Source organism: Myripristis murdjan, chromosome 23 (genome assembly GCF_902150065.1).
Source record: "Myripristis murdjan chromosome 23, fMyrMur1.1, whole genome shotgun sequence".
NCBI lineage: Eukaryota > Metazoa > Chordata > Actinopteri > Holocentriformes > Holocentridae > Myripristis > Myripristis murdjan.
The window spans coordinates 13439030-13462399 of record NC_044002.1 but is presented as its reverse complement, the minus strand read 5'-3'; the positions used below and the strand labels follow the sequence as shown (position 1 = coordinate 13462399).

The following is a 23370-nucleotide window of genomic DNA, read 5'->3' as shown; positions in this document are numbered from 1 at the left end:
GGGGATGAGTAGATTGTTTTTTTGTATGAAGAGACAAGACCACACAACAACAGCATAAAGCAAAGATTAGCCTATTTGTTGGATCCACTTAACCAAATTGATAATTATATACATAAATATGAAATATTAACTTGAATACCCCAGGCGATCACAATTAGGAATTAGGTATGCCTGTAAAATTGAATAGAATAGAACAGCTTATCAGTGTCAGATATAAAGAGAACAGAAGCCAGCGGCATACAATGACAGCCTATGTGGAGAATATAGTAAAATAGAACAGAATAGATTATAGAATAAAACACTATATGTGACATAAGTGACACCATATCATATCAAATTTTGGTATGAGCATAACAGGATAGAAGTTGTTTCTTAAAAAAACAAAAAAAAAACAGCCTGCTTAGGGCAGCGTACCCTTATTTAAATAAAATAGAAGAGGAAAAAAGAGAATAGAATAGACGATGAAAGACATTGTGTTTGACATTGCCTCAGACATAACGCCTTAAGACAGTAAGCAATGACCTAGAACTGAATTTGCCAACAGCCACATAACATTGAAAACACTTTTTTTTTTTTTTTTTTTGGGAAGTCCTGGGGAAATCTGCCACCGGTCAGGATGTAATTTAATGGAAGAGAAATTTATTGTCCACAATAAGCTGCTTTTAAAACTGCCCCAGAAATACTGTGAAATACTGAAACAGAGCAGGAGAACAGGAGTGATAGACTAGACTAGGCTAAAATAGAATAGAATAGAATAGAATAGAATAGATGCTGTTACACATAGAGAGGAAGCTGTAGCCATTGAAGTTCTATGTATATTGTAACATTATCAAAGGACTTACCTTCAGCTCAGAAGTATAGATTTATCCTTGCACACACACACGCACACACGCACACACACACACACACACACACACACACACACACACACACACACACACACACCACAAACCAGAATGCTCACACCACTACATGTGTAGTTGTAAACTCAAATACAGCTATTCACCGACTTAGTTCTATTTCTTTCTTTCTTTCTTTCTTTCTCTTTCTTTCTTTCTTTCTTTCTTCACAGACACACACATACACGCACACACACACTAATGCACAGACACACACACACAGACTAGAGGTTAAATTGATGGTAGCTGTCTGTGACAGGGTCTTTCTGGTTAGAGTTATGGCCTGGTGTAGCCTGCACTGGGTCACACACACACACACACACACACACACACATTCAACCTAGAAAAAGACTACACCCAGAATAGTCCTTTGTCTCCCTGGCTCATTTAGACTCTCTGTGTGTGTATATCATTTTCTGTCTTTTTGTGCAGTGTGTGTATTTGAGTGAAAGAACATACATTTTTAAGTTTTTGAAGGCAAATTCGGATGTGTGTAGGCACACAAACCCACTCACATGTGCACCTGTTTGAGTTATGCGGATTCGTGTGTGTGCATGTATGTGTTTTCTTGTCTGCACACCAGCCCATTCATCACCTGCTAACACCCATTACCCCTGACAGTGGCTCGAGACACAATATGGCCACAGTGGCTCCACCAGTTCCCATTAAGCCTCAATTAATAACATGGGACCTCTGTGGCACACAGGACCCTTAATCAGGAAGTTAATGGGCCATTGTTACAGTGAAAAACAGCACCAGTTGCAATGTCTTTCTCACCTGTCGTGCAGATAGGAGGCCAGATCCCATAAAAAAAAAAAAAAAAAAAACTGTTGTAGATGAGACGTATTTTTGTGTTCTCTTTTGCGACCTGAGTATTTTAGACCTCTTGAAGATGTGCCATGGTCCATGTTTGCAATAATGCTCTGTTCATTTTTATTTTCAGAATGTAGGATAGGCAAGATTAAGGACCATTGGATAATACGAAACAAAAGAAATAGAGCACAAGCAATCAAAAAATGTGGAGCACATGAACTGAAATAAAAAATCGCTTCCAAAGTTTAATGTCAAATCAGATCAGACTGAAATGTTGATCTGATCTGACATTGAAATTTGGGAATAATTGTGTGCAGACTATGGGCCAATTGATGGCATTTAAGGGATTACAGTAGTAGGTGTACAAAACTTTACTGTCATACCTCCCACACAGTAATAAGATGGCAAATGACTTTTGAAACTATGGTTCATTACTCACTGGATTAACCAGAGACACTTACAAAATACAAAACTTGTATTCATTGTAAGACCTCAAATAATAATGTAGCTGCAATAATAACAGTGCTTACAGTTCAGAAATAATTAACTACATATTCTGGGAATTTAAAAGACAATAACCTGTAACTTTGAATGTTTCTCCCATTTACTAAAGACAATTTCCATTGCAACAAACCATTTTGTAAATCATGTGGGGATACCAAAGATTTCACAATATATCATCTGAATCTCTTTGACCTTCTAATTTGAATTATAGATTTAAACACCCACCTTGTAAGGTTCTTATTCTGCAGCTGACACAGTTGTCACCATTGATAAACCACAGAACCCATAATCGGCTGTGTAAAGCAAACATTTTCCTGGGGACTATTTTCCCTGGTGGAGGGACCGTTTTACTCCGCCCAATTTCAAGTCATCAAAACACAACAGTGCTGCTGCTTTTAGGGAAACTAATATTGAGGACTTTATTACAGTGGTGGAATACTGGTGTGAAGGAAGTTTGAAATCTCTAAATGTTAATTTTCATATCGTAGTGGAATAAATGGAAACCGACTGCTGGATAAAAGATAGGACCAATGATATCAACCAACCATCTGAATCCATATACGAGGGCCATATTCATTGAAGCAAGCACTTTTTTGGGTTGTGGTTTTTTTTTTTTGTTTTCGGATGATGTGCGCATGATGCATAATGTAACTTTCCCCTTATGCAAAATCACTTGTACTTAAAGAGAAACCCCAAACTAGCTCAAAGTCTTATTCAGTTTGTGTTTTCAAGTTGTTGCTGTTTTCCAGTGTTTTTCCAGTTTTAAACATGAAGTTAATAATCTTTGCATGATAACAGGACAGCAGGCTTGTCGTCTTGGCAGCAGGTTACGTTAACATGACAGGGGCAATGCTGGCGTATGGAGGAAACGCCACATTAGCATTGTTAATCATTCTGAAGACGTCGTGGCTTATGTCTCTCTCCCTGTCACTTTGGACTTTCTCTCGCTAATTGATTTTTTTTTTTTTTCCGGCTCTTGTTCTATGCTCAGTTTCTCCCATTCTCTCATTTCTCTTTTTCTCCCTCCAATTCGTGTTTTGTCTCTGCCTCATTTGCATAACCCCCGCCCATCCCACATGCACCCCGCCGGCAGCCCCATCACCCCACCAGGCCCGACTCTCGGACTCTCTCTCTCATGTTGACTCCAGTACAAAGCTGTGCTTGTTCGTCCTGCCCTGTTTCCCCGCCCCGCCACTCTGATCAAAGCTGAGTTTCCTGCTTCTCCGTGACAGCCTTTAAAGCCATCCCAGCCCTGTTGTCCAAGCCATGAAATATTCACCATGCGCTAGCACCTGTCCATGTCGGAGGATTGTTTGTGTGTGTGTGTATGTGGTGGCATGTGTGTGTGTGTGTGTGTGTGTGTGCGTGCACCAAGTTGGAAGGGAATATAGGTGCAGCATGGCTACAGAGAAGAAATATGGTCACATGTAGAGCTAGACATTCAGCTTCTTCGAGTAGTAATTTCTACAGGAATGAAGAAGAGCAGCCTTAGTATTGTATCAGTGACAATATAAATTATAGACTGATTCTGAATTGGTTTAATTTGCTCAGCATTTAAAGAGCCATATAAAACTTAAATTCTCATAAGTTAATGGCATGTAATATCTGGTAAAATGGTATGTTTGATGTGACGCCTCAGTAAAATTAGGCCAAAGCAAAGCAGATTTCTGATAAAGGAGACATCATTTCAGTCCAAATACTTCCAAAATGATATATATTCAAGTTGTCTTGAATGTACAGTGAAAAACGCTTTAGTCAAATGACCTCAGGAGAGCAAAGGTACCAGACACTGTATCCATATCTGTTATTGAATCAGCATCTTCAACAAACAGCAGCCAAAAAGAGAAATGAATGCTTCTATTTCAAATTCTCAATTCATGCAGAAAGAATCCAAATCTCGTCTTTGCATTCATAAGTACAGTATCCAAACCAATGTATTTTTGCTGCATGTTCACTGAACTTAACACCCACCTTGTTGATTTGACGCTTTGATGTGATTTGACCATTATCACACCATTGAATGGACGTTATCAGTCATAATCACCCCCACAGAGAATGAGCTAGTAGGTCCCTACTTCAACTTACAGTGGGCCACAAGCCTGTTATCATGTATTTCTACCGTCAGTCACTCCTAGCCAATCAAATGGTACCCTGGAGCCAGATACATATACACATACATATACAGAAGATACATATACAGATACATGTAGTGGCGTGATGGATGGGTCAGTCACACAGACCTTCACTCCAGAGCCAGGGGTTTCCTAACCTTAGCCATTTCCTTTTCCTAAATCCTTTTCCTTAACCATCAGGACGAACCCTTTCCTAACCTTAACCAAGTAGCCAATGTAAAAGTGTAAAGCTAAATCAACAAATGCTCATGAAAGTGGCTGACATTTGAGTGGTTAAAGGTGCTTGAAGATAGGAATAGATGACAACAGCCCTCTGACCTACTAACGTTTGATTGGTTAACTCACTAGAAAGTGGGCAGGGACCTACTTACCCATACTCTGTAGATGTGACTGATAACGTTCCTTCAATGGTGTGATAACGGTGGAGGCAGGTGTCGTGGTGAAGCAAAAGATACAAAACATATACATATATAGTTACTTGAAGATGCAGCTCAGTAAGAGCATCAGTCAAGACTCCTTCTTGACTTCCTGCCCGTGGCTTATTTTAGTATGCTACGCTCCAAGCAAACTTTCAAGTTCAAAGGACTTTGTTCTCGCTTGACCAAATAGGCTAAACCACACTAAATGAGTAAACACCCCCTGAGTGGCAATAAACCGCTCCAAATTTGCTTGATGTGAAGGCACCATAACTCACTCCGGATAAGTGCGGCAAACACATAATTATAAGTACACTAAAGGGTAATTATTATTGCAGCGAATGTGTTGAAAAGTGGCATTGTCAGAGTGACTCACCAGAATTATCGTTAGAGGATTTTGGCATGACAGCAGGTGATAGACCCCCTGGCTCCGCGGCGCAGTCACACTGATCACAGCTAATGTTTAGAGTGCTGGAGCCTGTTCGTGGTTTGTCTGCCCCACTTACCGCTCTGCGTTCCGTATGGTCACCCTTCATTAGCCGGAGTAAAAGCTCCATGTGTATCGAAGGGACAGTGTGTGTGTGTTGCATGCATCTCTCTTTTTTTTTTTTTGTCCTCTATGTATGTGTGTCAGGCCCAGGCACACAGAACATGTTGTCGAGTGTGTGTATCCCCTATCTGTCCAGGATGTATGTGTTTAGAGAACTAAAGCCGTGCCTCACTGGGGCCATCTGGGAAGCTGGCTGCTGTAATTAAGTCAGAGATGAGGAGAGGAAGGGAGGGGTGGCAGGAGGAGATATTTAAGGGAGAAGGTAGATGAGGAAAGCAGCGAGGGAAAGGATAAGATGGAGAGAGAGGAAGAGATGGAAAGAGGTATTTAGAAAGACGGATAGAAGGTAGGGGGAGAGGAGGAAAGAGAAGGACAGATAAGAGGGGAAGCTGTAAATGAGAGGTAGCGGGAGAAAATGTCTGGAAGGAAATAGAGGAGGTGGGTGTGAATGGAGGGAGGGATGAAGCAGGAGGAAAAAGGGTGTAGGGAGAGGATGACAGGGTAAAAAGGAGAGAGATGAAAAGCAGAAGAGAAGAAGAAGGGAGAAGGAGGAGAGGAGAGGTGCGAACAGATGTGAGGAGGCAGAGAAAGAAAGCATGGAGAAAAAAAGGGTTTTGAGAAGAAGGGAAGAAGGGAGAGAAGCAGAAATACAGGAGAGGGAGAAAGAGAGAATGAGTGGCGGAGGATGGAGGGATAAAGGGACGACGAGGCAGCTGGAAGAGGAGTTGAGGACAACAGCGGAGAAAAATTGAAAGTGAAGAGTGGAAGAGTGTAGACCGAGGAAGGATGAGGGAAAAAAATGGTCAAACTGACCTCGTGTCACAAAATGTCCTCACTCCAAAGGTCTAAAGCAAATGCGCTTCTGACAAGGATAGATGCAGAAGCATACACACAAATACACACACACACACACACACACACACCTCAGCTGCAAAGGAATATTTTCCAAGGTACTCTACTCTTCCAAATGAGTCTTAATCCAACCAGATGTTTTGGAATGCTGAAAATAGGACATTTGTGCACTTTCTGATAATTTGCAAACTTGCAAACCACTCATTACACAGAGAGTCTCTATTTGTCTTTCTTTTTAAAATCCTGTGTCTTGGGCGTGTGCAGGTATGTGGGTGATGTTGCACCCCTCTTTCACCCCATCCCCTCTTCCTCTGTTTCTCTGTGACACACAAACACAAACCCATATTCCCATATTCAGGTATCAGGGGGAATGTTATACAGACACTGGGAACAGCAGCTTACGGCCTTTCATTGTGCTTCCATTGTTCCACTGTGTGTAATTACACCAGTGTCAGATGCACCCAAAGGCCACTACCGTTACTGTGTGTGTGTGTGTGTGTGTGTGTGTGTGTGTCCTACAGGGTCTCTGTTTATTTGTGGTGATAGTGGTGGCTGGCTCGGGTAGATAAGAGAGCATCGCACGTCAGAACGGCGGAATGGGCTGTGTGTGTGTGTGTGTGTGAGTGTGTGTGTGTGTGTGTGTGTGTGTAATGCAAGCGGCACAATTAATATATTATTGTGTCAGTGTGGGCAATCTACTTGTAATGAGCCTGATATCTTGGGAAATACGTCGGTGTAAGTTTAACATGATGCAAGGTAGAGTGGAGGACCTCCGTCAGTCTCTCATTGGCCATTTCTAGATGTGAAAAAACGCCTGCCTCACTCATTCTCTCCACACCCTCTTCCTCTACCGCACATTATTCTGTAGTAACTATAACATAAAACTCCAATAGGTTCAAATAGGAGGCTCATTGGATATTTTTTTCCTCAAGTATAGGTAAATTCATGACTTCAGTCTATATAATGACATACTTTTTTGACAAAACTAAGGAAGTTGTCTTTGCTGTTTATTGTAACTAAAATATGGACATAAAGCCCTCCTTGAATTATGCTTTAAGAGTCTTTCGCTTCATGTTCCTCTTTGTGTTTATCTGCCTCTCCATCTCTTAGTTGCAGAGCTGCACTTATCGAGTATGAATTCTTAACAAATTGGCAACATTTCCTTACTTGAACTGACGACTTGCAGTGGTTATTTAGTTCTCCAATCTAAGTTCTGGGCTTGACCTTTGCTTCTGTTTCTGCTGTATGAAGAGCCAACACTACGTTATGAAACAATGCCGTATTTAGTCAGAGGCATGCATCTCTTTTTTTTTTTTTTTTTTTTTTGACCACAGTGCAGTTTCCATTGTTTTGCTCTTAGTTTCAGAAGTTTATTGTTTGGCGAACAATAATAACTGCAGACCAATACCTTACATTTGTGATACTCAAGTAAACTGATTCTTCTCAGTGATGTTAAAGAGACTTTCTTTTTCTGCTCATTTCCACAGGTGGCTTCTCTGGGTGTGACCACCTTCACCCTTTGCGCTCTGTGCATTGACCGCTTCCGTGCCGCCACCAATGTCCAGATGTACTATGAGATGATCGAGAACTGCACCTCCACCACGGCCAAGCTGGCAGTCATCTGGATCGGCGCTCTCCTCCTGGCCCTCCCGGAGCTCCTCATTCGACAGCTGGTCGCAGAAGACACAGGAATCCCGGATGAGCCTCCCGTGGAACGCTGCATTGTCAGGATATCGACCTCACTTCCTGACATGCTCTACGTCTTGGGGCTGACCTATGAGGGCGCCCGGCTGTGGTGGTGTTTCGGCTGCTACTTCTGCCTCCCCACCCTCTTCACCATCGGGTGCTCACTGGTGACGGCACGCAAGATCCGTCGCGCCGAGCAGGCCAGCGTGCGCAGCAACAAGAAGCAGATCAGGCTGGAGAGCCAGATGAACTGCACAGTGGTGGCGCTGGCCATCGTGTACGGCGCGTGCGTGGTGCCAGAGAACATCTGCAACATCGTCTCAGCATACATGGCGGCCGGGGTCCCCGAGCACACCATGTCTGTCCTCCATCTTCTCTCTCAGCTGCTGCTCTTCTGCCGGGCCGCGGTGACGCCTGCTCTGCTGCTTCTCCTGTGTCGCCCACTTGGCAGGGCTTTCCTGGACTGCTGCTGTTGCTGCTGCTGCTGTAACCATGCACCCTCCTCGGCCACAGCCAGTGATGATAACGAACACGAGTGCACCACCGAGTTGGAGCTGTCACCATTCAGCACTATCCGCAGGGAGCTTAGTAACTACACCCCTGCTGGCTCCAACTGCTAAAGTGACATTCCTCTTCGGGGATGATTTTTCTAGCCTGCTTTTAGCTTGTGGCTAGTGGTTCTCAGACTGAGCTAATAGAGATTGCTTCTCCCTAGTCATATTTTGAAATGGATGGAGTTGAGTAATCACATTGGGCTAGTGTTCCCAAGCCCTCACCTTCCATCCCTTATCTTAATACTGTACATTTGCAGTGACTGTATAACTCTTGTGTGTTTTTTTTTTTTTTTTCCAGGCAAGCTAACAAAGAGCAGACTTTGGTTTTCATTCATGCCCTGGGGTGCTCTTAAAACAGGGTCAGTACTCAAGGAACAGATCTTTACAGTAACTACACACTGGTCATGTCCAACTGTCCAGCAATCCTGTCTTAAACCTTTAAAAACCTAAAAAACCTCCCTGCTGAAGACCTTGTATGCCTAAATATCTCCTTTGGTCAGTGGGGGAGTTCCCCTTCTCCTGTCTGATTGATGTCTGGTTCCTCACATGGGGTTTAAAATCAGGTTAATTACTCTTAGGATCACAATATTACTGTGTTTCCCACAGGCTTTTATGTAGAGTTGGCACCAGAACAGACTGTACAGTACATGCATTACAACAGGTTCTGTATTGTATCTAAAACTGGCAAACCTATGTGTGAAGGGCCTCTTTGATGATATATATGTATAGTAAACTATACTGTAGAGACCAGAGGAGAAACTATCATTGCCAACTACCTTTCAAATATGTGACTGCTGAAGTGATGGGGCCAGAGCTCACTGATCAGAGAGACTAACCTTGTATGATAAATGAAATGCACGATGCAACTGCAGGTTCACACTGCCTATAGAAATACAACACTCAGTTTACAAACTATATCCACTGTCCAGTACACGTACATCTCTTATAATGATGCGCACATGCGTAGCCTTTGCGGCGAGGGAATTCCGCTTTTGTCCAATAAGATATGAGCGCAGAGTGTCTCCACAGTAACAAGACTTTGCCGGTAACATATAGAGAACACACACACCCCCCACTCCCCACCCTTCTTCTTTTGGGAATACAAATGTACACAGCAACAATATGCCGAAAGACATCCGGCTAACTCAGTAGAGATATGACTGGGCTGGTCTCAGAAAAAAAAAGGAAAAATGGACTTGAATGGAGGGGACTGAATGGAATGGAGTGGGATGGAATGGAATACAGGAATAAAATTGAATGGAATTAATTGAAAGCAATGGAATATAACACCGTGGAGTATGAATTGAACGGACTCAGTATAGACTGGACTCTGGAAAAAAAAAATATTCTGCACTATACTGTCGCATCATGTTACGCCTTACACTTTGGGCTGTATATATACTGTACACTTTCTTCGGTGCTCTTATGATGAATGTGCTGTAAACAACAAATCCATCGGTTCGACTTAGAAACACAAGCAGTTGAGCTGAGCCCCATGTTTCTTGTCAAGACAAGCTCCACTTATCAATAACTGTGGGGGAAACACAGCCAGTCCTGATGTGGGGGAGAAAAAAAAAAAAGCTTGATTTTCACTGAGCTGCCACAGCGACAGTTGGAAGGGACAGCCTGACTCCTCTTTTGAGCGACCATTGTTTAAGTAGTGTATTATCTTTCACCTATACTGCCCTTCCTGGCTTCTTTGGACGTGCATCTCTTTACTTTGAGTGATGGTTGTTTGACAGATCAGTCGCAAGTACGTCAGCCTGGAGCTCGAAACGCATGGCAAAACTATGAATTCCACAGTCTCTCGTTCCTTTGCCTCTGTTTTCGTTTGCAGTTTGATTACTTGAGTTTTTAAGTAGAACCCATGAAATGGTTTTTCACAGTGCATCAATTTGCAAGTGTATTGTACTGTAAATCTGTTTTCTTAATCCTACTCATCAGACTTGGGCCAAAACAAGGTTCAAACCACTGTATGATCGATTGAATAAAACGCAGGGAATTCAATTGTTGCTGAAAATTGAGCAGCCCAGTTATTTGGTAGCGGCTTCTAAGGCAAATACTGTAGATGCTAGAAGTATATGGAAATGGGCAGATGACACAAATTCAACTTGGCTTTTTAGGTTTAGGAATGGCGCAGTGCTTTTGAGACAACAAGGATCGTCAAAATCATGCTGAAAAAAAAAAGCCTTTAAATATAAACTGGAGACTTGTGCTTAAATCAGGGTAAGATTTTTTTTCTTAAATAATTAAATGTGGCGAACACAATTGTAATGACCCAGGTGTGATGTTCAGTGGTATACTGTATATTGCGATGAATCTTTTGCATACAATTCTGCACTGCCAAACACCTTTTATCTGTCTGTCTCTTGTGCTCTTGTGGTTAGTAGCACACTATCTCTGGGTGTCTCTCTCTCTCTCCCTCTGTCTCTCTCTCTCTCTCTCACTCACTCTCTCTCAGGATGGGGGTCGATCTGCTCTCAATTCCATCAATTCAGACAGAGGGCTTTCATCACAGTGCATAAATCATCTAAAGTTTGATTCCCATACGCATCCGCGGGACTGTGAGGCACTTTGGATGATTTTCCCTGCCAGAGCCACCCACACGCTGAGGGCAGCAGCCTTTTGGCTGTAGTGCGCTCCGCTTTATGAGCTCTGCTTGCTCCAGGTGTCTGTGGCTTCAGGTTGGAGCGGCCTGCACTTCTTCAAGTTAATAGAGGAAACTGACAGGAACATAGCAGCTCTTCACCACAATGCCCTGCAGCACCTTCACTGGCATAAAATGTTTGACAGCGCTTTTTATTAGGATATTGGGTGTGGCGGGGCAATGAAGACAGCTGTCCTGGGACCTTAGTCTATATACACTTGTTACTGCCAAGCCTTTCCTGTTAAATCTTCCCGCAAACTTAAGAATGATTTTTTTGTAATTACTTATGAGCCATGAGAAAATCTTTATTTACTACCTGGCTTTTGATGGAACTGAAGCAAATTGACCTCCTCACCCCGAGTATCTTTCTCTGCATATTTCTGGGAGTATTGCTCATTCTAAATGGCTCAGTGTGTAGTAACGTGGTTCAAAATATTGATGAAGTGATTCTTGTAAATCAGTCAGTGAGACGTTTGTTCAAAACTTTGTGAGTATCCTCTTCACTCTGAACAAAATGTGTCTGTATTTGATACCTGAAAATGTAAGCACACAACCACTATTGTCTCTAAGTCTAGTCACTGGTTTCTAAATAGCTTTTTATATAGCCAAAAAAATGTCCTTTTGTTTATCAAAGAACTTTATCTTGAAAACTGTATATTAAAATCCTACATGTACAATTACTACCGTGCTGATTTATTACTTGGATTAAAAGCCAAGGGATTTGAAAATGATGCCCTCTATGCTCCCCTGTTCGCTGCAGGATCGTCTCAGGACAGGGTATCCGCGGGGTCTTGAAAAGTATTAAAAGGTGATAAATCAATTTTGGGAAAATTAAGACCCTTAAAAAGTATTAAAAAGTCATCACGACTTTATAAAGTCTTAAATTTTGAAAGTATTTTTTTCCAAATTAGCTATCCAAGAGTTTGAGTCCCAAAAACATTGTAAAAGTGTGTGAATTTATTCATTTTTATTAAAAAAACAAAGATGAACAGGTAAATAAAAAATTAGTCTACTGTGGGTGCGAAATTCAGAAGCACAAAGTACGCTCTGGCGCTCCCAGTGCATATTACGAATGCACAGAAATGTTACATGAAGCCCCGCGAAAACGGAAGAGAAGGCTGGTGAACGCATGGATGGCTGAATGGTAACATAATGGGAAAGTGCAAATTTGCAGCATCCTGGCTGGAAATGCCGTGCTTTAAAGACTGGTTGCAGCCAGTCGAGGGGAATGTCAGGGAGGCATATTGTACATTATGCAAGAACAAGATAAGCATTGTGTCAATGGGAATTAACTCGTTAAAGTCCCACATGTGTTGCGCTAGCCACAAAGCCGCTACTAGCCTCCGAGAGTGGCAGCTCTCCATTGCTAGTTTCTGTGCTAATCACGTTGCACCACCACAACCTAGTGCCAGCGTCATTACACCACCACCGGCAGCCGCACCTGAAGCTACAGCTACGACCCGGGCTCTCTCTGCCTCCTCATCTTCTGCAGCCGACATCAGAGTGGCTCTGGGCGGCACGGCAACGCTGCGTGCGGAGGTGTTGTGGTGTCTCCACACAGCGGAGAAACACCATTCACTGAACTCAAATGAAAACTTGGCTGAAGTTTTCAAGGCTATGTTTCCAGATTCAGATATAGCAAAGTCGTTCACTTGTGGCAAGGACAAAACTGGATACATCATACGATTCGGGTTAGCACCACACTTCAAGCACTCTCACTTGTTGTTGAGAGTGGAGCAATGTTTTTTTTTAAATAAACGTTGCTTTGATTTACTATCACAACCTATTTGAATTGTGTTGTATCATAATGGTCTATAGTCTTTATCACAAACTAAAACTGTTAAGTTAAAAATATCACTGATGTAAATGGTTACAGCTTGAAGTGGCGGTGAGGTATTAAAAAATACTGAGAAGGTCTTGAAAAAGTCTTAAAAAGGTATTAAAATTAACTTCAAGATTCCTGCACATACCCTGCAGGAGTGGGAGGTGATGTGGAGGTCACAGGGTGGAGGGACACCCTCCAGGTGACAAGCATGAAAACACACTACACCAGTTGATGGCAGTAACCATTTCATTGTTTGCCAACTGCCATTAAACATCATGAAGAGGGGGAAGAGTAACCAACCAGAGCTGACAGAGAGAGCAGCCGGGTCGGTTTGTGCTCCTGGACGACAGTAAAAGAGACAAATGTCCCACTCAAACTCCTCAGCAGTGGGATCGCCAACCAAGTTGTACAGAATAAAGCTCTAAGAGGCATTAAAAGGGTGGAGGAAAACATGACACCTGAAAACCTCCAACCGAGTCAACAGTGACAAGGAGCTACCGTCCTCTCCGTCGTGCTGGTAGCGAAATTGTTTTCCCGTCTTGCCCGATCTCTGTTTATTTCCTCCTGTCTCAATCTGGTCCCACAGCTGCTGCCATATAGCCACTCCTGTTCCATTTACACCTGATCCCACAACAATCATGAATATGTCATGTTTTAATTACAGAACTTCTACCCAAACAAGTTACGTGAGGGAGAGTAAACCAAGGAAAAGCAAGAAGAGAGAGAAAGAGAGAGAGAGAGTGGAACGCAGTCTGATCACATCACATCGTTTCTATGCCAGTAATTTGTTTGTTTTCTAACTTTCACTTTGCACTTTATTAGACTTGCTTTATCTTTTTCATGTTATGAAACACAGTTTGCTGTAATTGAACAGGAGGCAGAGAGTACAGGAACACTGCAGCTCGATGAGTACATTGATTACACTTTGAGCAACAAGACTTTATTTTCCCTGCTTGATCCCGACAACAAAACGGAGCAGCAGCCCTCTCCTCCACTTGATGAACCTGCGGATGTAGATGAACTCTCACTTGTGTTGTTGCAATACTCGGCAGAACCACTGCGCTTCGCGGGCAAAATCAATCCCGCACTGGGGCTTTAAGGTTATGAGGTCTGTTTTTCAGATCTTCCCACAGATATGCAAGTTTCTGTGCCATCTAATTGGCACAGCATTGAACAACATATTTTTCATTCAAAATTACCAAAGGCAATTAAGGGTTAGAGCTGCCTTCTATCTCTTTGTGCTCCTTTACCAACCTGAGCAATCTTTAATCGAAAAAAAAAAAAAAAAAAAAAGAGTGCGTATGTAGTTGAGAGTTGTTGCCATGGATACACTCACTGTTAAGCATGTATCTTGACTTATCAAAGACTTTGAGACTAAAAAAAAAAAAAATGTGCACAGGCCAAGTTCATGTGCTTCATTCACAAGTATTCACTTTCTCAAAAAAAAAAGCTGAGAAGAATTTCCTGTTAAGTATGATAGTAGTAGTATTGTGTTATAGCCAGTGGCACTGCTGCATGATGCTTCACTGTGCACCACATTGTTCCATCGATGAAGATTTCTGCAGAGCCTGGAGGTAAAAAAAAAAACAGCCAGCTGCTTCAAAAATAAAGAACTTAATTCCAACCAGGATGGAGACAGAAAACATTAACAGCAGTTCAGTTTTTTCAATCTGTAGAATCACAAAAAATGTATACCAGCCCTGTATTGGGAAGACCAGAAAAAAAGTCATGTTAATGCATCATCACTTAATGGCTTGAGTTGATGTGGTTCAATTTACTAGGGCTTACAGATGTAAATATCTTTTAAAACAGCTGTTACATTCAGCACCACAATGCAAATTTCTTCATCTAGGTAATGTGTGCATGCCACTAAGTATTTTTAATAGCATCAGCTTATTGTCAGAGGTGCAAAACGGCGTGTGATAATTACCTAATGTCTGGAGGAAGTGTGGAAATTCACTTTGAAGTAACAGGCAGTTAAACTCAGAAATGAAAATCACAATGCGCAGTTCAAAAGCATGGTTTTGTTCTGGGTGGTGAGGCATCCCTGAGTGGGAATAAGACTCAGGATGGGTCACGAAAGTCCCGGTTTCCTTGAGATCCTCCTACTACAGCTGCAGTGTGACAAAAAGGCACCTTCATTTTCTTCCTCTTCAGATAACAGAGGACCCTTTAAAATATTCATCGGCTATGTATCACTGTGCGCTATTCTCTCAGCACATCCTACACACCTTCTCCCTCTCCTCTCCCTGGCTCATTCTCTTTGTCTCTGTACATCCAAAGTGTTACGCAACGATGACGACAGCGGCCCGGCGTTCTGGGTCTGTAAGTCTTGTGTTTGGATGCGATAAGGATGGAGAACAGAACTGTTTATCCCCCCCCATAACAGAGGGTGTCATGCTGGAGAGCAGAGCAGACGTCAGAAAGGCTTCCACAGCCATGAAGACGTTTTGCTCAGGCCCCTAGAGGACTATCTCCCACTGGTGTGAGGAGGTGGTCCCTTTCTTTCTCTCTCTCTCTCTCTCTCTCTCTGTGTGTTTCTCACTCTGTCTAAAACAGGATTGTGAGCAAGTGAGGGTTGAGAGGAACCCGGAAAAGAATGTGGAAAGTGGGAAGAGTGGGAAAGACACAGAGACCAGAGGAAGAAAGGGAAATATGTTCTATTTATGCCTTGAGAACTTAAAATCTGTCTCTCAATAGTCCCCATCAGATGAGAAAGAAATAGCACTTCTACCCTGTTGGCATCCAGAAGAAAGACATCACCTAAAAGCATCGTTCAACCCTGCAAAACTGACTGGAAAACATTTTCAAAAACAGCTCCAGCCATGCTGTACGTGAAGTGCACTCGGTTCGACTTCCCTGACACCCTGACAGCTTTAAATGAGCGCCCACCACTTCCAAAACAAGACACACCGGGCTCTGCTAACATTTGGTCAAGAATTTAAAATGTTTTCAGCTTGGCTTTTGCTTCGGACCGCTGCACACGTTGCACTGCGCGCGGTCAAGTCAACCGTTCAATTTGCACTTTGAATTAAATCCGCCGGCTCTCTGTGTCATTTATCTCTCGGATGGAGAACGAGCGAGCCCAATTATGAAACGACTGATGAAGAATGAGGAATTGTTCTCTTTGAAATGCGCCATGATTCAGCCTTTTATCCGTTGTCTCCTCTATCTCCTCCCCGCTGTCACAGAAGAAACGCTGTGTGTGTGTGTCTGTCTGTGTGTGTGTGAGATGTGAGGCATAACGTCCCAGAAAAGCTGACAGTCGATGTGCCACTCATCCTGGTAATTTCCCCAAAACAGTTGGCCTCCTGCCAGTGCACTCACTCACACTCAATCAGCCTCAATCAGTAACAACTTGCTACAATGTCTGCAACCCTGTGTGTGTGTGTGTGTGTGTGTGTGTGTGTGTGTGTGTGTGTCTGCCCTCTGTCTGCCTGTTTGGCTGTTTTTTTTTCCCTCTGCTTCTTTATGCAACTGTCTTCAAAAAAGCACAAAAAGTTGTTTTTCTCCCTCCTGTTGTAAGAAAGCCTTTTCATGATCAATCACAAAGAACTTCTGTCCCCTTTTCTCCACTGTCACCCACCATCGTCTTTTTCTCCCTGATTATGTCTCTATTTCAGTCTCCGGGGGGGCTAATTCTAGGATTTTCTGCTAATTGTGTCTCCAAATTCCTTGCATAATTTTTCACCGCTTGCAAATTTACATTGAAAGGACAGTTCTGTCAAATCCAGTCTTTGATGGACACGAGATTTCTGTCACAAAAACTTGACTTGCCTCCCGATGTATTCAGCAGTAAAGAAGATAGGAGACGCAGCCTAATTGTCCTACTGGTGCCTTTGTGCTGTGTGTTAAAGCAGAGAGCATATAAAGACCGGCCAAAGATAGACGAGTTTAAGCAAAAGTGGCAAAGTCAGCCCAGAAGTATGACATCATGTGAGTGCATGAATTACAGACAGAGGTATATACTAAAGTATTATTTAAACCGCCCATCTATGTTTAAATTAGTTCAGTTATTACTATCAGATGCACTAAAAATTATCTGTAAACCAGGTGCCTTTTTGAGGAACATCCTTCCTCTGTTTAAGTACCATTTGTTGTACTTTAACCATGCCGTGTGCCATCGTTTTGTTACTATTGTATGTTCTGTTACATATAATCATCACCTTGAGTAAAAGTCTATTTGAGTTCTTTCTTTCTTTCTTTCTTTCTCTTTCTTTCTTTCTTTCTTTCTTTCTTTCTTTCTTTCTTTCTTGTACTCGGCATTGTGTACAACCACTGGTTCAATAGTGGAGTACATCTCTTCATCTGCTCTACATTCCTTCTTTCTTTCTATCACTGCACTGAAAGTAAGGTTTGATTTTACAGGGAAAAAAAAAGAGAAAGAAATACATTTCCTTATTCATTTTTATGAACTCCAGACAGCCCTGTCCTTGATTAATATGCCTTATTGCAGCTCCAAACGCAAGACGCTACCCATTTTTTTTTTTTTTTTTTTTTTTACTGAAGTCAAAGAGTGAAATGAGTAACATCCAGTCATTTGAAAAGCAATTGCTCTGTGTCACCAGATGAATATTTAGCGGACAGCGCATATGAAGGAATAGACGGTATCAACTGCTCTGATCTAATGGGGGCTGAAAGAGGATCGGTGCAGAATGAAGGACATGATTGAGGTCACGGAAGCAGGTGACTACACTGTCCTGTAAACCTAAATGACTGAATTTCTTCCAGTAAGTAATTCAATCCAGAAAGATTCGGCATCTGTTGAAATTACTGTTGCAGAGATCTCTCAAGAAATCATGTAAGAAATTCACAACTGTGATTCCTTTAAAAAACATCAGAAAGAAAGTGAAATAGTTTTGCAACAACTTTTTTGGGGGAAAAAAGTTTTTAGTTTAATATTCACATTCATTTCAACTTTTTTTGACATATGAAAAAGGAAGTGGCTGTGGATGCTGCAGAGCTCAGGGAGTACAGACTGAGAAGGGACGTCTGAGATGACTACCACTGACTCTGACTGCATTTGTTTATCTATCCAGTAAACCTAGCTGTCAGGCTTCCTCTGGCAAGCACAGTGCATAGTTTTTGGCAGATATTTTTAGTAACATATGACATCAGAATACATTTGATCTGATTTGTCATTTCTCCCAATCTTACTGCAAATTCCTGTTTGCAGAGTGTATTTATTGTTCTGAATTCCAACCTATAGAGTTAAAATAGACACAGACTATACTGAGATTGCTTTTGTAGAGGGCCTGTTTTTTTTTTTATTCTAAGCTTGGCGTTTGTGCAGACATCCTCCCACCTTTCTGTTTTCCAAGTATAACCAAGCATTCATTAAAAACAGGAAGTTCCAGCCAAGCAATCTGACTATTATGATAAGGTTTTTGGCTGTGCTTTATGAATGGTTGCTAAGCAACCAGGGAGTCAAGTGCCCATCTCTGTAACTTTTCCCCTAGTTTCTTTTTTATTATTTTTATTATTTTTCTTTCATGTGTATTGCATTGAAGAAGAAGGTCCAGGCACACATGTCAATATCCTGATGAAAACCACGTTAGCCTTGAGGATGTTCTTAGTGCAAGCTGCAGCGCCGTCACTCATGCAATCACAGTCGCAGAACTCTCTCGGGTAGTGCTGCAATCGATTTTTTGCAGTGTTGGTATTATAGTATTGTTAGCCTTAGAAATCTGATATCACTGTTCACTGAATGCTCCTCAAATGCCAACTTTTCTGGAACTCCAAATAAAGACACTTGGTTTTGAATGGGTTTCAAAAGCCCAGGGCCAGTGAATTGACTCCTGATATTTGACTCACAAGTGTTTTTCCACAAGACAGAAGAGTAGAGAAATGTATCTATTACAGTGCGCAGACCTAATGTCATTTTTAGTAAGATAACATTTTGACTTGAGGTTTTATTTGACCAGAGCCTGGAGTATAGACTGAATAATATGCATGACATTTATCTAAATAATGTCTTTCTTCGCTTCTGAACAGATTTTTTTTTTTCTCTCCAGTATGTCTCATGCTCCATCTGGCAGCAGGGACAGATTAAAAATACTATTTGCAGCTCTGTGCTATCAGGTTTCATGGTTTACTCAAGTAAAATTTGTGAATTATAAGTTTTATGTTTGTTTGTACAATATACAATGTGACATCAATGGTGAGGCAATCAAACGTCACATCAGCCTCAGCCTTTAGGTAGTCTATTCAAATGAATATACTTTAATACTGAAAGTATACACTGGTATGTACACACACCTCTTACTGCTGAAAACAGCAAAACCACCATGCATTTTATCTTGCTTCTCAGGGTAGTAATGTATTTTTATACAGGCTAGTGGGGGTGGAGAAGTCAGCAATGACCAGAGTCAGCAAGTACACACACACACACACACACACACACACACACACACACACACACACACACACACACACACACTCATGGAGGAACTTGAGTTTTGTGCCAATATTACATTTCAGTATTTACTAAGTGAAGCTTTAATTTTGTAGACTGTGTTTTTCCATTAAATGTAGTAATATCGCGAAGATATTGAAATTTTCCACAGGGAATAGATCTGTCTCTTCTTTTTGACTTTCGATTTCCTCCTGCATCTCTCTTCCTCTCTGTTTCTCCCTCTTTCTTTCTGCCCTCCTTTCTTCAGTCTTCAGCATCTCTCTCTCTTTCCCTCTCTTTCCCTCTCTTTCTCTCTCGTCTCCTCTCAGCACTATCCTGCTCTCTCATACATTTTAATGGCAGCAGTTTGATCCTGGCTGGTCAAAAACATTCAAATGTGTCCAGTCGCACAGTCTGAATAAATACATAATTCAGCCCGCACAAGTCAACCACTGTTCAGCTGTGTGGAAAAGACAAGATAAATATTTCACTTTCTAAGGAGTGGGTAGAATGGGATTTTGTCAAAGAGGAGAAGCTGAGCTGTGTGTGGCGGGCGACTCTAAATTAAAGAATGCCGCTGCGAACCTTTATGTGGTCTTGGGTTTATTATTATTATTATTATCATCATGTTATTTAGATGCAAAGGAAAACCAGTTTTAGAAACATTTAATCACATGCAAACAATTTTACCTAGAGCCACGCATTTGCAACACAATAGATGTAAAAAGAAAATTAATACATTTTAAGAGCACATTCATGCCAAGCGTGTCTCCAGCAGTTATTCAAAACTATGGAGGGGTTGCCCTTTAAGTTTTCTCTGTTTAGCCAAGTGAAAATAATGCCACCCAAACTCTGTCTCAGTAAACCAAATAAATGCCCTGAGACGTTTGAAAATACATGTCTTGTGTAATCAAAATGCAGTGTGGTTTTATTAGGGGTTAGAATCTGAATCTGATTTGATCTGAGTCAGTTTCAGGCAGCAGTCACAAAATGCAGGTTTTACTCGTGTTGAGAGACAAAAACACATGAAAACATAACTAAATAAGAGACATGAACACTAGAGAAAGTAAATTACAGCAAAGAGGGTGGGCATGGTCATCGTGCTCAGTCATATCTGCAGGAAATGAAATCAGAATTGTTTTGACAAGCGTTTTTTTAAGGTGGTATGATGAGAGTTTACCAAAACTCCAATAAACTCCAGTAAATCAGCCTCTTCTGACTCAGTTTTTCTTCATTTTAAGTCTTCAAGTCCTGGCTTGCTTATAAACCTAAAATAAATTAACTAAATACAAAACCGCAGTACCGTATTTTTTTTTTTTTTTTTTTTTTTTTTATTCTGGTTTGGACCATGAAAAAAAAAAAAAAAAAAAAAAAACTCAAAAACAAAACAAGGGTTTAGGCTGGGATACTTTAACATTTGCATTTCGTGATGGCCCATTGTGACTTTTGATTTACAGTATTATTTGTAAATGGCCAGTTTATGTTGCTAGACAAGCCATCACCTTTTTGCTAATGAATCCATCCATTGTCCATAATCCATTGTCTCCTTCCTCAAAGCCAAGAAAAAGGTTCAAACAGAACCATATCCCCTGAGAAACCTTTTGAAAACTCTTTTTCTTCAATGTGTAGATGCACCACTCCAGTGCAGACAAGTCGACGGACGCCGACAGATTGGGTCACACACACTTGCCGCTCAGTCATGTTTATGTATAAGACAGAACCAGTCAAGATGTGACTCATTGGGTCGAAACCTCATCTCCTGCCCATTTCCAATCTCTCTGAGTCGATCTGTCACTTGGATGTAAGTTAACACGGGTGAGAGCAAGGGCACGCCATGTCGCTCTGTGCAGCGTGTCTTTTGACTTGTCTCTTTTGTTCATCCAAAGACAATCTTCCTGTCCCTTCAGTCATGCCCCGAACTGGAAAATGCACTACAAAGAGCAATATCACATAGTTGTATTAGACATTTGCTATCTAAAGGATGGAGAGGAGAGGATATGTGGTGAAGTTACATTTTTTTTGGTCAAAGGTGAAACCTGTTTTTATTGTGTGATTTTTTGTGTGCAAGCTGTTTTTTTATATTATTTATGTCCATGCAACCCTAACTCGTTGAGTTTTGTGTTGGCATCATTTTCTGACACCTTTTTTATGTCAATTTTAATTTTACACCTGTTCCAGAATTGATATTTTGTCATCAACCATTTTGGCAATGAGTAGAGTTAATGTGTCATGTCAATAAAACACCATGATGTGGAAAAAAAAAGAGAGAGAGAGAGAGAGAGAGAGAGAGAGAAAGAGAGAGAGAGAGAGTCAATTTTTGGTACTCTTTGGTGTAGCGTGACTGCACCAAAAAAAGAAAATGAAAAATTGGTAAAAAAAAAAAAAAAAAAAAAAAAATCCTTAATTCCTTCAATCTTGGAACCCGTCAGAAATCATCTGATGACGATTTAGCTTCTGAAGGTGAAAGCCAATTTCCTGGGTTTTTTGGTGTATCCGCAAAACAAGCCAGAAACCATTTCCCCCTCTGTCTCTTTTATTACACAAGTTGAACGTTTCTCCACACAACAGACAAACATCTGTAATTTTTGTAGGTGTTTTTTTCTGCCAGTGCACGGTTTACCTTCATAAAACCACTCGGACTACAAACGGCACCAACTTGGACTACAGTGGAATTGGAATCGAAAACGAGAATAATATATAGAGATTATTATTCCTTTAACAGAACAGGTTGAAAACCTACAATGCTCAACAGTGACTTTCCTCAGGGAGCACAAAGCATCAAACAAATCCACGTTCAATGGAATTTGAAAGCACCAGTTGAATTTGAATTGAGCTGCATTAATTGAAAAGCCAGCGACTGCAGCGTTAGTATTTATTGTTTTCTCTGACTTGAATTGAATGTTTGCAGGGACATTTATGTCTTCAATGAGTTTCGTGTCCCTTGGGTCCTGGAATCATGTCCAGATCCTAGTTTAATTTAAAAAATAAAATAGGTGTCTAAGTGAATGTGTTTATTTTTGTTCATTCTTGCAAAACTGGTATGCTCATTGCAGCATTTATGAACCGTAGGGAGAGGAGTGTTTTTTTTTTTTTTTATGATTTGTCTCTCCAGCTTTTGTTTGCCTTGTCATTCATTTCTAGGTCACCGGAGAACTGAATGCTTGGCTGAACTTGAGACATTCTCATTGAAGACTCTCCACTTCACTGTTTCTGTGTGGGTGTGGGTGCATTGTACGCGAGTATGTGTGTATGTGTGTGTGTGTGTGTGTGTGTGTGTGTGTGTGTGTGTGTGTGTGTGTGTGTGTGTGTGTGTGTGTGTGCGTGCGCACATGCATGTCTGTGAGTGCAGTGAAGCAAAGGACCTTCACCCCAACCCCTAAGACACACACACGCACAATTTCTCGCTGGCACAGAAGCACACATGTAGGAACACTAAAGTGGAGATTTTTCAGTGAGTGCATGAACACACACACACACACACACATCATGACAGGCTTTAGTGCAATAAAAGGCCGAAATGTTCATTCTTTACCTGCTTTCTCTTTTCCATCTCTGAGCTTTGAGCTGCTACTTTGTTAAAGCACCGTGGCTGATAGGAGTCCAATTCACTTCAAAGGCCTTTTCTCTTTTGTCCCCAGGCCGAGTCTGAGCTGCAGGTCGGCAGATCAGGGACAGACTAGAGAAATGGTATGTTGGCATTTGACTGAATAAATCACAATCAAATGAAATATAATGACCATTGGCAATGCATTTCATGGCCTCTTCACTGCAGACATATATTCATCTTGAGTACTGTTTTAATATGAGTAACCTACCGAGTCTGTCAGTTCTTATTTCCTTTCAGCAAGTGAAGGGATATTGACGGTGGAGTTTCAGACAAGTTACAACATCATTTTTATCACTTCTGTGTTTATGTATTATTTATAGAACGAGCAGTGGCCTACCTCAGTTTTAGATGTTTAAATGTGGCTCGGTGCTCTATCTAGACACGATAGCACATTTAAATTCTGGCAGGTAAGGAAAGAAGCCCAGTGGAATAGTAATATTTACTTCTCTTCAGCAGACTGTAATGGTTTGGCCCACAGTGCAGACACTATT

General features: G+C 41.5%; 1 protein-coding gene across 1 annotated transcript in view; it reads left to right on the top strand.

The window, feature by feature from the left end:
- gpr37b (G protein-coupled receptor 37b) overlaps positions 1-11727 on the top strand; it is a 19131-nt gene extending 7404 nt beyond the window's left edge. Inside the window, exon 3 of the mRNA XM_030046343.1 lies at positions 7654-11727. Within this exon, the coding sequence (XP_029902203.1) occupies positions 7654-8472 (819 nt within the window). The 3' untranslated portion in view covers positions 8473-11727. The remainder of the gene's footprint in view (positions 1-7653) is intronic.
- Positions 11728-23370: the final 11643 nt, after the last annotated feature.